At 37.3% G+C, this 17,712-nt stretch overlaps 1 protein-coding gene across 2 annotated transcripts in view; it reads right to left on the minus strand.

Annotated features, from left to right (window-relative positions):
- Nucleotides 1–17,712, minus strand: part of CRYBG1 (crystallin beta-gamma domain containing 1) — a 273,376-nt gene that overhangs the window by 23,221 nt on the left and 232,443 nt on the right. For both annotated transcript variants that reach the window (XM_069077114.1, XM_069077115.1), the window contains 4 exons: nucleotides 8,294–8,420; nucleotides 8,069–8,101; nucleotides 5,208–5,320; nucleotides 4,094–4,223 (listed from right to left, as the gene is read on the minus strand). In XM_069077114.1, coding sequence (XP_068933215.1) covers nucleotides 4,094–4,223; nucleotides 5,208–5,320; nucleotides 8,069–8,101; nucleotides 8,294–8,420 — 403 coding nt within the window. The remainder of the gene's footprint in view (nucleotides 1–4,093; nucleotides 4,224–5,207; nucleotides 5,321–8,068; nucleotides 8,102–8,293; nucleotides 8,421–17,712) is intronic.

Below are 17,712 nucleotides of genomic sequence, written 5' to 3' on the forward strand. Positions count from 1 at the left end.
TTGATAAAGGCTACTTACTTAAAAACCAAAATGCCTTCCTCTCCATATGCTCCTCACTAGGAATAATCTCAATGTAGATGTCATAAACCAAGGCATCATCAAAACATGCTCGGCGTGTAAGAATTTATAACTTCTATATCAAGAATTTATGACTTCTATAACAAGTAAGAATTTATAACTTCTATTTTCTGTTCTGCCATTTATTTTCAGTAATTCCTTATGCCATCTGAGTTTTTGCTTTAGTATACAGTTAAGCTATATGATTTGGCCTTGTGGGGGGCGGGGAACCAAAACCAGAGATATTCATGATTCCATGGGCATTAGCAAACTTCAAGAGCTCTTTGTCTCCTGCATATAAAATAAAACCTGAATTCCTAAGCCTGGCATTGTAGCCCCTTGGCATTGAGGCCTCAACCTACCTTTCCAACCTTATCTTCTACTATTCTCTGATACAGATCCTCTGCTTCAGTCAGGCCAGTCTAACTGCCCTCCCCAAAATGACTTATGCGTTTACAACACATTCTCTACTTTTGTTCATACTCTTCACCTTACTGACCATGGAAGGCACTCACCTATTCTGCCTATCCAATTAAAATCCATTCTTTAAAACCAAGTTTAAACCCTACCTCTATGAAATATTTCCCTAGAGACCCCAGATGAGTGTAATTTCAAACTCCTCTGAATTCAGGTATTACTTATTATGCGTGGCAATCAACATCTGTTATTTTATAGTATCAGCTATCTGTTGTTTATACATGTCCTGTCATCTCTACTAGTATTATAAGCTCTAGGAGGGCAGTTCACAACTGCCCTCAGATCCTAGATACCTCTGTATCTCCAGCAGTCCCTTGCATACAGTGGATGCCCAATAAATATTCCTTGATTGAGTCTAGTTTTGTAGTCTTCCAAAACTAATTTGTTTATCTATTCAATTGATACTAAACTCCATGTTTTTGGGGACAGGGGGGAAAAACAGTCTAACCAATTATTGGAAGGACTGCAGACTAGTACAAACTAGTATGGCAAAGTGGGATGAGTCACAAAACAAAATCTTTTGACCCAAGAAAGCTATCACTAGTAATCTATCCAAAAAGAAAGAATAGGGCCTATTCATAACTGATCTAATGTAAATAGCAAAAAAATCTATATATGTAATAATTAGCAAATGTCTGAATAAATTATAGCATAATAATACATATTAGAATATAATAATAAATAGTACATATGAAACCTATATGGAAATATGGAAAGACCTAATGCATAGTGAAATATCAAAACCAAATATGAATTACAAATACAGTTTTTTTAAAAAAGGATAGAAAATAGAAGAAAAAGGAAAACAACCAAAAAGTAGCAGAAATTCAGGGAAGTCTGGAAAGAGAGGCAGAAGCAACACATTTTTTAAATTGTTTAATGTTTGTTCATTTGTTTGATTTTGCCCTGATAAAGATTAGAGATTTATGGCGAATCCAGTTCCTTGTTCTTCTGTGTTTATATTTGACCAAGTTCTTTCTATTGACTATTAACTAAATCCACAATTTAAAAAATGCTTTGGGTAATTCTTAGCACAGGCAAGGTGTGCTATCAATGAAATGTAACTCACTTGGGATGGGCTAGTGCACAGAGACTAGGAAAGGGGAAAAAAACCCAACCAGCTTGTATGTAGGGAGCTCAAGGAGCAGAATGCAAGTAATGAGGGAAGAGGAAAAATTCCAAACATGTGTAATAACATTATGGCTGAGCGGCGGTCGGTGGGAAAACAGCAGAAGACAGCTCAGCTTGGAGTCCTGTAATCAGAGATGGAACAAATGTTGTAAGTCTAAGACATGGAGATAATACAGTGCCAGGCTCTACTGTGCCAGATTCTCCAGAGGTTTTTGTTTTGGAATTGTTGGGGTTTTTTTTTTTTCAGCAGTTAAGCCCTAATTATTCATGGCTTTTCTACTGTGCCCAACAAATCTTCAGGCTCTGAGAAATTTTTAAGGCAGAGGCTCCTAAATTTTGGTGCCCCTTAGTGCCTCAGTAATCTTTCCATAGAATCTCTAAACCAAAAGAAATACCAAACTCTTCCCTTTATTATGAATTTGTGATGACCTATATCAAACTGCTTGCCCTCTCAAATGGGTGGGTGGAGAGGGAAAAAAGGAGAGAATTTGGAACTCAAAGTTTTAAAAAACGAATGTTAAAAATTGTTTTTACATGCAACTGGGAAATAAGATACACAGGCCATGGGGTACAGAAATCTAGCTTACCCTACTGGAAAGTAAAAGGGGAAGAGGATAAGAGAAGGGGGTTGGGGGTGTGATAGAAGGGAGGCAGATTGGGAAAAAAAGATAAGCAGAATGCACACCATCATCATGGGGTGGGGAGAGATGGGGAGAAAATTTGGAACTCAAAATCTTGTGTAAGTGAATGCTGAAAACTAAAATAAAAAATTAAATTTTTTTAAAAATGAATTTATGTTGACAATTTTAAATAGTTAAGTCATCTTCATGACTTCATTGGTACAAGGACAACTTGGCACATGGTTTGGGAACCATAGGTCTAAATAGGAGAGCAAGAAAACATCCCCTCTAAAAATAAAAGAGAGAAAACATCCCCACACCGCCACATCATCCCCCTGTACTAGGGCTATAGCTGTGGGGTGTGAGCAATACTACCTCATGGGGGCTTACCAAGGTCCAGACTCCAGCCAGGGCTAGATGCGCCCCAGTTTTGTCCTGCTTTTCTACATGTGTGCTTATGGCACTATTCAAAGAGAACTGTTCTTTAGAATGATAACCCTGAGGCATCATCGTCCAGGAAAAGATTTCGTTACATTCACTATTCTGTATTTATTGCAGTGGGCAATCTTATTAATTCATCAAAGGAAGATTATTTTTAAAGCAAAAAAGGCAATGATTTTCATCCTTAGCTAATGAGGATATTCAATTAATCAGAACATCCCATCCCTTGAACAGAATCTTCTGGTTATATTCCCCACAGTGTATACTCCAAGGCAAGGTTTCCTCACCTCTCTTGTGTTACAGATCCCTTTGGCTATCTGATGAAGTCTACACACTCCTCAGAATAATATTTTTAAATACATAAAGTAAAATACATAGGATTACAAAAGTAACCAATACATTATAAAAGATGCCAAAGTAGCTTCTTTAAAAAAAAACAAACACAAATTCATGGATCCTAAGTTAGGAATCCCTACAGTGAATACAATGCATTTTCCATGGGGGCTTTGGGTTACTGGGGTCTAGAGGAACAACTAAATTTTCTTCACTAGACAAGCAAAGCTATGTAGTTTTTTAATAGTATGGGTTAAATTAACTATGAACAAAGCAATAAATAGACGGTACGGTACTGTGGTAGGAACAAAATATTATTTCACCTCATCCCCAATGCAAGTTAGGCAAGTTTTCCCTTAATGGGACTGAAAGTGCCCTCAAAATTTAATTGACTCCAGTGATAAAGACTTAAGCCCCTTCAGAAGTCTCCTTATCACCTGGGTACAAAATAACCAGGCCATGAGGGGCCAGAGCTCTTCCTTCAACCTTGAACAACAAAGGAAACCTTTATCCTGGATAAATAAACGTCCCTTCCCTGTTCTGAATGTCCTTTCCCAGCCACAGCTAAGTCAACCTCATTTTATTAGATGGATGTTGAGTGTCTCATTTCATTCCAATTCTGGACCTAAACTACTAAAGGACTAGTCTGAGTAAAATGATAAAAAGATTGATTTTCCATGGCTTAGTAGAAAATGTGCTAGTTGAATAGACAGAGAATCTAGGTCCAAATCCTATCTCTGCCACTTAACTTGGCCTTGGACAAATCAGTTAAGTTCCCTGAGCATATTCCCCTATCTATAAAATGAGGGAGCTGGACTAGGTAGCTTCTACCATCTCTCCCAGCTTTAAATCCATGTTCACATAACCCTCTACCTAGTAAATTCCTCCTTCCCCTCAAACACAGAGCCCTGAATCAAGTTTATCTATTAGCCCCACAGACTATCAATTCCCATATTCTATTAGTCTAAGACATATAAAATAGGCAATATGAGCTATATACATTTATAAATCAGCTTTTGTGTTGGTTTACTTACAACATCTATAAAGCGAAGAGACTTAAAATTTGTTTCAGGAGGACATCCCATCGCAGACAAACATGGATAGTTTCCTTCTTCTAACACATACTGATTACCAGAGAAATTTTCCCCATCATAAGCAACCCAGCTGTGGGAGATAAAAAAAAAAAACATAAGAGCTGAGGATCTGAATAATTTTTTAAAAGACAGACTGCTATAGAAAAGAGAAACCCTGACCCTGAGATTAAGAACACTGCTACAAACTTGGGATTGTTTTTCTAAAAGACAGGTTAACATGAAAGCCAGAAACCTGAAACAGGATAACATGAAGGCAAATAAGGCAGGACTTTATACCTGGAAGATCTTTTTTAAGTAGGGGGCAAGAGATAAGGGGAAGGCAGTATTGGGGGTCACTTCCATTTTAGCTTTGTTTATACCAAACAAGGATGGTAAAAGAAAAAAAACCCAACCACAGTTAAAGGAACTAAAAAAATTTGCCTCAGGGAAAAAGAAGTCATGGGGGTACCTAATATTTGGAGGCATGTCCCATGGAAGAGAGAATAAGATTTGTTCTATTTGGCCAAGGAAATCAGAACTTATAACCAATGGAGGGAAGTCACAAATTGGGAAATTTCATCTAAAAATAATGAAGAAAAACTTCCTAATAATTAGAGCTGCCTGAAAAAAAAGGAGGGTAGCAAGTTTCTCTGAAGGTCTTAAAGCAAAAATTTGATAACAAGTTGTTGGGGATTCTATAAAATTTGTGATTTGACCAGGGATTAGTCTAGGTGAGCCCTGAGGTAGTCAAAATTCTAAGACTCAAGACCCAACTTAACATCCCATTTCTTCCATGACTATTCTCACTCCCTCCTAGACTCTAGACTTTTACTATAATTGTATCTTCTACTACTCAATTTAGCACTTAAATACTTACCTGATATTATTCACCATTATGTCTTATCTCCCCAATTAGTCTATCAACTTCCTTAGAGCTAGGAACACATCTGATATTTTCTTGTGGATACTCAGCACCTACCCCAGCAATGCAAGAATAGCAGGTGCTCTGTAAATGAATGTCAATGCACTAATTATTGCCTCGGTAATAGAGAAGTAAGTTTTCCCTTCTGCTTACCTGCCTCCCAAAACTTTGCAAGACTTTGCAGAAAAGGAATCTTCAATCTGATTAGTAGTATCTTCAAAAACTTTATTGCTACCACGGAATTCTGGTTCTGAGAATAAGTGAACCTTTGAAAAAGTGAACATGAAGACAGAAAATTAAATTCCAAAATACACTGTCTTTAAACTGCTGACTCAAATATATCCTCTCTAACTGCTAGTTACAGCAAATGAAGTTTTAAAATTTCAAAACCCTTCAGTTTTTATAACTTCCTTAATAGACCATTTGTAAACATGATTTCCATAGCATCAACGATTTTAAATATAATTCTGTAACATCAAAGACAATCCAATAACTGAAAAATCATAACTCCTTGAGAACATTTGTTGAAACAAGTAATAAAATATTTTAAAGCTTTCCTGTAGGCTGCCTCTATGTTCACCTGCTCTAATCTTAATAATCAGTTACATTTTGGAAACAATAATTTTTCTTCCCTCTCAATGCGGAAAAACACTTGCTGACCTATCAAAATATTGTATATGAACAAGGGATGAAGACTACAGTGGTATTTACACTTGTATAATTAAGGCAGTCTGAGTATGCCCATTAAAAAGCATAAGTCTTACCCATAAAACTCAGCTGATGCTGAAAGTCAACATTTAAAGGACTGGACAAAAGTCAGACTAGCATCTTTAAGAGAATTACAGGATCATTCCTAAACATGTGCATCTGCATGTTTGTGTGGGGTAAAGAGTGGGGCAGCTATGGTGATGGAAGCAAAAGCCCTTGTAATGGGGTCAGTAGACAGGAGCTATGGGTCAGGAATGTGACCTTTGGTACACCACTCTCTTTTGCTAAGGCTAGGATTTTAGTATTTCATAATTCGTTATCTTTCTGCCTAAACCCATCCGTCTCCTGAACTTCTCTATTATGGCAGAGGGCACCATGCTTCTTTTCTTTGAGATACATCTGAATATTAGTAACCAAGCCTTTAAAAAATTATAACTTAACATATATTTGTATATTTAATAAACATTATTTAATATATAATTTAATATATAGGATATAATTTAATATAATAGGATACAATTTAATATAATACATTTCTATATTATATATATGTGTGTGTATATATATATAATTTTCAACCCATTTAAATAACTTTGAGGCATCAGACAAAATGGCATAGAAAATCAGCCTTATAACCAGGACACTGGGATTTAAATCCTACCTCCAAAACGTGTGTGAACCCAGGCAAGTCACTTAAATTCTCAGAGCTAGACAACTCTGTTGTAAAGCTTAAATGGCCACATAATGAGAAGACAGGACTCATTAGAAAAGACCCTGATGTTGGGAAAGATTGAAGCCAAAAGGAGAAGGGGATAGAGAGTGTCATGGAAGCAATGAATATGAGCTTGGAATAACATCAGGAGATAATGGAAGTTGGTGTGATATGGTCCATAAGGTCACAAAGGGTTGGACACAACTGAACAACAACATACAGGGTGAAAAGCTGTGCATCATGGTGGATAGAGGGCTGGCCATGGAGTCAAGAAGCCCCGCGTTCGAGGTGCATAGACTTGTACCAGTGGAGGGAGTTTCCTCACTAGGAAGGTCCTCAGATCATTGAAATCACAAGTCTCATTTCTATTCCAACTAAGTAAGTCTAACCAACAAAAGTATCGCCAGTGTTCTCTGGCACCTTTTGTTGCTGGTGCCCCCTCATCAGACTGTGAGCTCCTGGAGGGCAGGGGCTACCTTTTACCTTTCTTTGTATTCCTCAGCACTTAGCACAGTGCCTGGCAACCAGTAAGTGCTTAATAAAGGCTTGGTGACTTGACTTTTGCTTTGATTTTTATAAAAAGAGAAAATTTCTATTTTTAGAAAAAGAGAAATAATTAGGAAAGGATTCCTATATCATTCATGACAGGTGATCCCCAATGCAGCAATGATCAAAGGACAAGACTAGGCAATCTGTGGAGGAAATTCAAACTATCAACAATCTCATGAAGAGCTGCTTAAATTCACAAACAGAGAAATGCAAACCAAGACAACCATAAGATGAAAATCTTACACCTACTGCAATCCCCCTTTGCTCCCTAAAAAAAGGATAATATCCATGTTGGCAGGACTATGGGGAAAGAGGCACTCTAATATACCATTGGTAGACTTGGAGATTGGTAAAAAAAAAAATCTTAAGGAACAGATTGACTTTATGTAACAAGTGTCAGAAAACATACCCTTTGGCCCAACAATTCTAATGCTAGAATTTGTGACCAAAAATACCATAAAAAGAAAAAAAAATCCTATCTATGTTTTAAAAAAATATTTATAATATAATATCAAAACACTGGAAATAACCTGTATGGCTCAAAATCAGAAACTAACTGATTCATATATGGCACATTAATGTAATGAATTATTATGGTGCCATAAAAATGATGAAGAAGAAATACAGAAGGAAATAGTTGATGTTGTTCAGTTGTTTTCAGTCATGTCTGACTCTATCTGGGGTTTTCTTGGCAAAGATACTGGATTAGTTTGCCAGCTCAAGAGGCAAAAGTGACTTTTCCAGGGTCACACAGCTAGTTAAGTGTCTGAGGACCAAAGTATATACACACTCATTTCAACTACATGGTTGCTTTTTTTTTTTTTTTAAAGTCAAAGACAGCAGAATTTCAGATATTCCTGGATGGGGACAGAGAGCGAATGCATTTGCGGGAGAAGGGGGGTGGGGGGTGGTTCTTTCTTAATTCATTTGGCTCTACCATAACCAATGCTAAGGATTCAATGGAAGAATTCACTCTGATGTTGCATCTTCATTGTGTTGGTTATTATTAAGCTTATAATAAAGCATTTTTCAAAGAGTTACTTACTTTATTTCTTTCCTTTGGGCTAGTAAAGGTATCCTAAAAATTTTAAAGGAAAAAGAAAAGAAAATGAGCAGCAGATATTTTTATTTTTTTTTTTTAGTATATGTGTGAGGAGATATTTAAACATTTTTTGTTGTAATCCATATATACATTTTACTGTATCAGTATACACTACTTAAAGCTAGAACTTTATGAAATATATATTTAAACAAAAATATGGCCTCTTACCAAACATATAGGTTGAACTGAGGAGATCTTACAATTCTTGCCTCCCCAGTCCTCAAAGCTAGTATACAATCCTTTATCAAGTATATATTGCTCTCCTGTGAAGTCTGGATTTTCATAGGCCACCCATCTGAAAAGGAATAAAATCATAAACTTCTTATTGCTTGGAGAATTTAGATAAAAGCCAGAGCTTTTAAAATATTTCAAGTTAATATATATATATATATATGAAAAAAAAAGAGTTCTTCAGAGAGCTGCCTACAAAATATCATGTGCTGTCTCCAGAAATGGGGGTACAGTTAAGAGGATTCAAGTACGGGTTGGACCAGAGTACCCCTGGAATTCCTCTAACTTGGACATTCAAAAAATCTCTATATATATTCCATAAAATTCCATATTCATATTTAACTCAATAAACATGACTGTAGCCATTAAATTAAAAGATGCTTGCTCCTTGAAAGGAAATCTATGGGCAATCTGTACAGCATACCAGAAAGCAGAGACATCACCTTGCTTGTAAGAGTCTATATCGTCAAAGCTGTGGTTTTTCCCATAGCAATGTATGGCTGTGACATATGGACTAGAAGGAAAGCTGAGTTCCACAGAATTAATGCTTTAGAACTGTAGTATTAGAGGAGCCTTCTGAGAGTCCCTCGGACAGGAAGGAGATCAAATCAGTCAGTACTTAAATTAATTCAGACTACTCAGTGGAAGGTCAAACAGTGAAGCCAAAGCTTAAATACTATGGCCACATAATGGGAAGACAGAACTCACTGGAAAAGGCCCTGATGTTGGTAAAGATTGAAGGCAAAAGGAGGAGGGGATGGATAGATAGTGACATGGAAGCAATGACAGTGAGCTTGAACCAACTTCAGGAGATAATGAAGGAGGGAAGGGCCTAGTGTACCCTAGTGTGTCCACAGGGACACAAAGAGTTGGACACAAGCGAATAACAAACAAGGTGAAAAAAAGCATGTCACGGTAGATAGACGGCTGGCCTTGGAGTCAATAAGTCCTGGGTTGAAATCATGCCTTTGTGTGACACATTCTAACTAGCTGTGTCCCAGCATTTAGGCTCTCAGTGCCCTCAAGCAATTCTCTAAGTCTGTAAATTATAATTTACATTTACAAAATACAAATTTACAAAATACAAATGTAATTTACATGACAGGACTTGTCATCAGTATCAGTGAAGGGAGTTTCCATGAGGATAAAATTACAGGACCAGACAACCACTACAATGAGGGAAATGAAAAAGATAAGGATGAGCCCCCAAAAACATAAGCTTTGAAGAGAATGGTAATAGGTGAGATGTAGTTCCTAGAATTTAGGGAGAATAAATATGCAAATAATTATGATTAAAAAAAAGTAGTGGAGGGGGAAGTGAGGTAAGTATAAAGGAAAAGTGCCAACAAAGTGATGGAAAATTTGAAAAAGGAGAGATAATTATGATGATAATGATAAATAGCTAACATTTATGTAGCATTTACCATATGTCAGGCACTGTGCAAAAGCACTTTACAATTATTATCTCCATTCACAGATAAAGAGACTGAGACAAAAAGAGGTTAAGTGACTTGCCCAGGGTCATATAGCTAGTAAGTTTCTGAGGCTGGATTTGAACTCAGGTCTTCCTACTCTGACTGATCATTTTCACCTGTTGGGGTGTGGCACTAGGCAAAGATGTCACTGGGGAGATGGCATATGAATTGAGACTGTAAGAAGGAGGCACGCACATCAACAGAGATTAGATGGAAAAATTTATCCCAGACTTGGGTGGACAGTATGAGCAAAGGCACAGATATAGACAGGAACAAGAGGCAGGGAAGTCTATGTTTTGGTTCAACTATAAAATGTGTGAATGGGAAGAGGAAGAGATAAGGCTGGGAGAGCACCTGGAGCTAGGCTGCAGCAGGGTTTGAATACTGGGATGATGAGTTTATTCTTTATTAAGCTGGCATGGGGAGCTACTAAAGGGACTAACATCAGAATGTGCACTAAAGTGGAAGCAGTTAGAAATTATTAATTAGAAATTACAATAGTTTGAGAAGAGAAAAAGATAGGAACTAGGGGAGCTGAAAAGGTAAAAGAGAAGAAAAAGAAATGAGATTGTGGGAATCGTTATCTGCAGAGAACTGATAAAGCCAGAGATCACCAGGGAAAATAGAGTAGAGAGATAAGAGGGCTTAGGGCAAAACATTGCTAGGCCTCCATATTTCCCAGCAAAAGAAACAAAGAAGGAAGTAATTTTCTAGTTCTGTTCTAATCTTTTTTTTATAGTACACAGTAACTTTTACAGGTAATAAATCAAAATGATAGTAAAGATCTCTTCTCACAAATTCTTTAAGCTGTCACTTCGGAATCTACATGGGGAAACTAAAGAAAGATCCTACAATATTCATTTCAGTTTATCTTAAATCATATTAACCCCAAAGAACTTGGACTTCCAAAAAGAACCTTATAAGCCTCTTCCTCTAAGTGATCAAGCAAGAATTCCGGTTTCTGACTTCAACACCAAAATATTTCTACAGCAAGATAGTAAAGGGCTGTGCCTCTTTTGTAATAAACCACAATGACAAATATTATTCCACAATTTGAAATGATTGGCTAAGGAAGTGTTCAACCACAATGCACACCAACTGTTAAAATGTATAGTATTACTTTCCTCAGATTAAAAGATATGTATTTTTTTCTCATTCAAATTACATTTCAACACATTTCTTTTAATCTTTTAAATTCCTGTAAGTAACATAATTGGTAGAGATGTGAATCTGACCCCAAAGTTAAACAACAAAAAAACAAAACCCCTCTGGGTAGGCTGTTACTGGTTATACTGCATAGTATCAACTCCTGATAAAACCACTTAATTAACCACACTAGCTAACAAGCAGACCAGTGTCAAGGCAATTTAACACCATCCAATTCAACCACTTATTAAGCTTCTTCTACTCCATGCAAGGTCTTAATTTCTGGTGAGTGAGAAAGGGATGCCATCCAATTTATTAAGCATCTAACACCTACAAAAACTCTCTCAGGTGAGCATTTGAGAAATATCTCAAACTTAAGGGTATGCCATTATACTAAATGGTCCCCTGGGACCTTAAGCAATATAGCCTTTCATTGGTACGATTTGTTGTCGTCGTTCAGTTGTTTCAGTCGTATCTGGCTCTTTATGACGCCATCTGGGGTTTCTTGGCAAAGATTCTAGAGTAGTTTGCCATTTCCTTCTCCAGCTCATTTTACAGATGAGGAACTGGGGCAAACAAGATTAAGTGACTTGCCCAGGGTTTCATAGCTAGTAAATGTCTGAGGCCAGATTTGAACCCAGCAAGATGAGTCTTCCTGACTCCAGGTCCATGCTTCAAAAACTTTTTAGACTCTTTTCACATTATTCATCACACTCCAGCCTCACAAAGAGTAAACAAGGTGGCTAGTTCAAGTGCTGTTAACCCTATTTTCCAGATTTAAAAAAATGTGCAAAGGTTCAAGCAAGTGGTTTTCAGTCACAGAAATATCCTCAGATGTGCTACTCAGTGATAGCATAGACACCATCGAGACTAAGGATGGAAAGTCTCATCACTAGTTGGTCGGCTACTGGATGATGAATTCTTCAGCCATAGCAACCCATGAAACAAGAAAAAATATAAGAAGTTGTGGGTGGGTTGAGATCTGAACTGTTTCAAAGGACCAGTCCACACATCAATGAGATCACTGACTCATCAAAGCATGACAGTAAGTCTTAAGCAGCAGAAAAAGACACAAGGGAGCTCCAAAGTTGAAAAGCTCATTTGAAAAATGTTGCCTTTTAGAAATTAGATTTGACCATACATAATAAAACAGAGATGAAAGAGGCCTTGCAAAGCACCTAATTCAGCTCCCTTACTTTATACGAAGGAATTCATGCTCTCAAGAGCAGACTACAAGGCCACACAGTTAGTCACAGTAGATAGGTAAGATTCCAGGTGACCTGTTGCTTACCCGGGGGTGGCGGTAGGGAAGCTCTTTCCGCTACATTGGGTTGCCTTGACTAAAAGCCATGACCTAAATAGATTTTGTCCTCTATGAAACATAATCTGCTTTCTTTCATATGATATTCCCATTAAGCCAGTACTAATAAATTCTACAAATCTAAAACCTGTAATGACAATAAAGCCAGATTAAGATTTGGTTACTATCTAAAACAAAACAAAACCTCAAATATTACACTACTCAAAAAAAAAGCAGAGCACATGAGGAAGAAAAGAAAACCACAAAACTCAGATTCTTTATTTAGATTCAGAGTTGGAAACCACCCTGAAGGTCATTTTGAAAGGCAGTGTAGTATAGTGGGAAAGACTGTTGGATTTAGAGTTCGGAGGACCTGAGTTCAAATCCTGCCTCTTTAACGTGCTGTTCTTGTGATTTTGCACAAGTTTCTTAAGCTCTCTGGGCCTCAGTTTCTCCATCTATAAAATGAGGGGTATCGGACTTGATGGCTTCAATGGTCCTTTCCAGTTCTAAATCTCTAATCTAATGATGCTAGTGTCTAATCCCTTCATTTAACAAATAAGGAAACCAGGGTCCTGAGAGGCCTCAATTAAATGATTTTCACAAGGTTTAGCCAGATTGCATTTGGAGACAAGTTCCCTGACTCTAAATATAATGTTCTTTTTATTGACCCTACTAGTCATCTGACCTTAGAAACAGACATGGGAAACATAAAAGATACTGCTGACCCCATTTCCCAAAATATCTATTTTCCTTAAGCAACAGTCTTATAAGCTAAATGCTAGCGCCTTCTCCTTTAAGGTGACATTCCTTACAGAGTAGGCTTCTCCTATGTGCATATTCTCTCCCTCATTTGGATGCAAGTTCATGGTGGGGTGGGGGTGGGGGGCTGTTTTTGTTTTTTCTTTGTATATTCTCCCCTCCCCCCCAACATTTAGTATAACACCTAGCATATAGTAAACAAATTAATCCTTGTTGACTGGTTAAATCACACCACATAAATGAAAGAACATCAGATTTAAGAATCCTAAAACCCTACGTGTCATTAGTTATTCAACTTGGAACAATCACTTTACCTTTCTGGGTCTTAGTTTGCCCATCTACAAAATGAAGAGAAGGCAAGAAACAGGCAATTTATTAATTGCCTCCTTCGTGCTAGCTTTACAAATCGTGTTTGACCTTCACAATAACCCAGGGAAGTAGGTACTATTATTATCTACATTTTACAGATGAGGAAACGGAGGCAGACAGCAGTTAAGTGACTTGCTTAGGGTCACACAGCTAGTTAGTTAAGTGCCTGTTGCCAAATTTTAACTCAGGTCTCTCAGACTCCAGGCCCAGAGCTCAACCACTATTCCACCTAGCTGACTCCAATGCAGTTGTAATTTGTGATTTCTACAATTCCTTTCTTCTCTAGAAAGGCCTGGTTTAAGGAAAATTAAAATGGCCTTAAAATAACTGCAAATGCTCATATCGTCAATTTGTGGTAGATACACTGTGGATAAGCTTCAGTTAGACAACAGATTTTCTGTGTGTAGAAAGGCTCCTTTGTGTCTCCTATTCCTCTATTTTCCCTCCAGAAACCAAACTAAACCAGGATTTACAAATGAGACAAATTAGGGATAATTATTTACATCATTTCAGTGTTCAGAATTACTGTCAAATTACAATTTGGTTCACAAAAATCTGATTTACACACCTTTCAATGTACCTGCAAAGTATTAAAAGTGAAGTTCATTTCTAATTTCTAGCAACTTCTCAGAACCACACTATCTACAGACTAGAACTATTTGCCTGAGTCAAATCAAATCTCTAATACTGGGTTGTTTTTTAATATCCCCTATAAGACATTACTTACTTTTGGCAAGGAACTCTCCAAAGGATTTGGGATCTCATCAATGTATTTCTTATAGCAACTGAAAACCCAACCCAGAAAGACCTGTTCAACTATGAAACTTTTGTCCAAGTCTGACCATAAATTCTTTGTTGGAGGGGGTTGTCCCCCTCAACATTTTCAACTGTGTAGATGGTGGCATAGCATGTTCTACTCCAGTAATGTATTTTCAGATTCCCAAAATGGTTTGTTTGCCTATAAAATAAAATGCACCTTCTGTTTGTAACTATATGATATGCCCTGGCTTTGTCTATAATATCTGAGTGATTTTTTTTTTCTGGGGGAGAGGGACAGGGAGGGAGAGAATGGGGAATAAAATTAATTAATTACATATTAGCATTTGAAAGAAGTACCTAGGGGCAGCCAGGTGGCTCAGTGAGTAAGAGCACCTGCTCCAGGGTCGGGATGACCTGGAGATCAAATCCGGGCTCAGATACTTAGCACCACACCCAGTAATAACTGGCCGTGTAACCTTGAGCAAGTTACTTAACCCAATTGCTTAAAAAAAAAAAAAAAAAGAAAGAAGTACCTAACACCAAAATAAACCAATCTGGACTCTTGAGAGAGGAACTTGGTCCACTAGGAAGTTACATATAGTGCTAATAGTATCATTTAGCATCATTTCCTCCACAGGGTAGGTGCATCAAAGGAAGGTATCCTCACTTGCCCCATAATCAGCCTCTAAAACTACCAGATATGTTATGTGATACATAATACATACATAGAGAGACAATATAGCTGGATAACATATGTGCTAAACTCACATTATACCAAATCTAGACCTAGATTTTTTTTTTTTGCAAAGAATATTCTGCACTGCTTCTCCCTTGAGTAGATGGAACTTCAAGCCTTTTAAGTCTGCATCTGAACATTCTTTATTTACAATACAGTGCCAACAAGTCCCAAGTAGATAGCAGAATCGCTCTGTAAAATGTGTAGCTAACAAAAATTCAGGCATGACTGAGGTAATGCATTATTAGTTTTTCTGTAATGGACCAAGAAAAATGAAGGTAGTATCACTTTAATTTCACTGTCTCTAGACTAAAAAAAAAATGCTTAATTTTTCTGGAAGAAAAATTTCAAAGAGAGGAAAGTCTTTACTCTGAGTAGAAATTATGTTTCAAATTACTTGGGAATATTAATCAGTATGGCACAGTATAATCAGTATAGGAGGTCTTCAAACTCCCCTTGATCTATAAAGGAGCAGGGAATATCTTCAAATTCCCATTCCCATTACAGTGGAGAACATCCTGGTTTGGGGAACATAATACCATAGTTGAGCTGTCATCTCTAGATGGGATGTGGCCAAGGGACAACCACTGATTTTGTGATTTTCCCCCATGTGGGATGAAAATTTTTAGGTCTTTTGACTAATCTATCTATTATTATCTATCTAATTAGTAATGTGAGAAAGATATTTTCTCATCGCCATGAATTTTTTGTAAAAACTAACATCACTCCCTTTAAATTCACTGGTCAGATTCAAAAGCACCTTCCTTAAACATTATATGCTGTTTTAGAGCAAATAAATGAGTCACCAAGGTTAATAAAAGCATACTGAGTCATCCCTACTCCAACAAAACAGGAATTTCAAAAAAGACTACCTGGTTACTAGATATCTACTTCTTAAAACATCTATGATGTGTGATTTCCTTAGTGTGGGCACTTTCTGTTGAAGTCTTCAGTGAGAAATAAAGGTCCAAACTAAAAAACTTTTTTACTAATAAAAATAATGCAAGGGAAAAACAAAGAGTTTGGTTCTAACCTTGTTTTAGAAAAATGAAAAATAAAATTTACTAGACATGACAGTCTCCAAATTACAAGAAGGATACGCTCCAAAAGTTATGTAGTGTATTCAGAGTTACAAGTTAGGGTTCTTTTGCTTATTTATTCAATACACATTTATGGAAGGTGCAGTGCTAGAATCTGAGCAGAAGACACACAGGGGTAGAGAGTTCCAGTGAGTTGTGAGTTCATTGGTATAGTAAACTTCTAGGAGAAGAAATTCACTCTACCAATGTAAAAGACACTAAGATGGGCATTACCAAATCTGAGAGTCAGAAGGTACCATAGAGCAACCTAAACAAGAATGCCTTCCGACAATACATGTGGCTAATGATTAAAAATCTCCAGGTATGGAAAACCAACTAACCTCACAAGCGAGTCCATTCCACTTTTGAATATGTCTAATTGTTAAGAAATTGTTCCTTATATCAAGTCTAAATGTGCCTCTGTTTAACTTCAATCCCGTGTTCAAATTCTATCCTCTCCTATGTCATATACTTAAAGACTGCTGTCATGTCCTAGCCTTCTCTTCTCCAGGCTAAACTACTCCAATTCCTTGAACCCCATTCTCATCTGACATGACATCAAAACCCTTCACTATGTGGGTTATCTTTCCTAGGACACTGTCCAAATAACAAAATTCTTCCTTAAATCTATGCCCAGAATAGAGCACCAGATGTGCTTTGGAGATTGCAGAGTCGAGAATCCTGGAGACTAAGCCTCCCTTGATGAAGCCCAAGATCACATGAGGCTCTTTGGCAATCATATCTCACTACTGACTCATGGTAGAACTTGGCATTCTATTAAGGGGTATTATAATACAAAACAATGGTAACTATAACACAAAATGCTACATGATAATTGCATCAGAGAAGTACAAAATAGTGCTAAGTGCAGTTATCGGGGCAAGCTGTTACTGACAAATCAGATTTTATGGAAGCATTGCGATTTGAGTTGGGTGTTTTAAAGCACTGGCAGTGAGGGGAGATGTTCCCAAGTCTCTCTTTACATGTAAAAAACATGAATAAGTCAGCCACCAGGGCTTGCCTGTACATATCTGCCCCCTTGTAAATGTAAGAGCCCTTCCCAAAGTAAAGGGTATAACATTCTAGCAAGAATTGAGCCAAAACAAGGTAAATCATTTCATTTCGGACCTGGAGTTCAAGACTTCAGAAACAAGACTGAGCGGGATCCTTTGATGTTTTATGTTTCACTAAGCACAGAAAAATACAGTGATATGCCATTGTGAAGATTTAGGGTAGAAGGTAAAGGATGGCTCAGGTGATGGGTACAAAGGTTCCACTTTTATTTTACCTATGTGTACTAATGAATAGTCTTGAAGGAACTCAGCTGAGCATTTATGTGCTTCCTCTCAAAGGATGAATGAGAGTGATCTGGTCACTGGTTCCCATATACCTGAATCCATTCCTTAACACCTCAGTACACAACAGTTTCAAGAGAAATAAATCTAAAAGGATTTACCATTCAAATGATCTGCATTAAGAAAAGTCATGCAAAACAATCCAGAACAAATAAAGAAAAGCCAGGGCTACATTTAGGACAGGAATGGGGAATCTGCAGCCTTGAGGCCACATGTGACCCTTTAGGTCCTCAGATGTTGCCTTCTGACTGAGGTCCAACTCAGATTCAGGTAAAAGGTCACACCCAAGGATGTAGAGGGCCACATGTGGCCTCAAGACTGAAGGTTCCCCACCCCTGATTTAGGATACACAAGGTGTCCCAAAAGTCTTAGCGC

The sequence above is a fragment of the Petaurus breviceps genome, unplaced genomic scaffold, assembly GCF_028583685.1.
Source record: "Petaurus breviceps papuanus isolate PSGF00001 unplaced genomic scaffold, PetGlider_PUasm1.0 90977, whole genome shotgun sequence".
Taxonomy (NCBI): domain Eukaryota; kingdom Metazoa; phylum Chordata; class Mammalia; order Diprotodontia; family Petauridae; genus Petaurus; species Petaurus breviceps.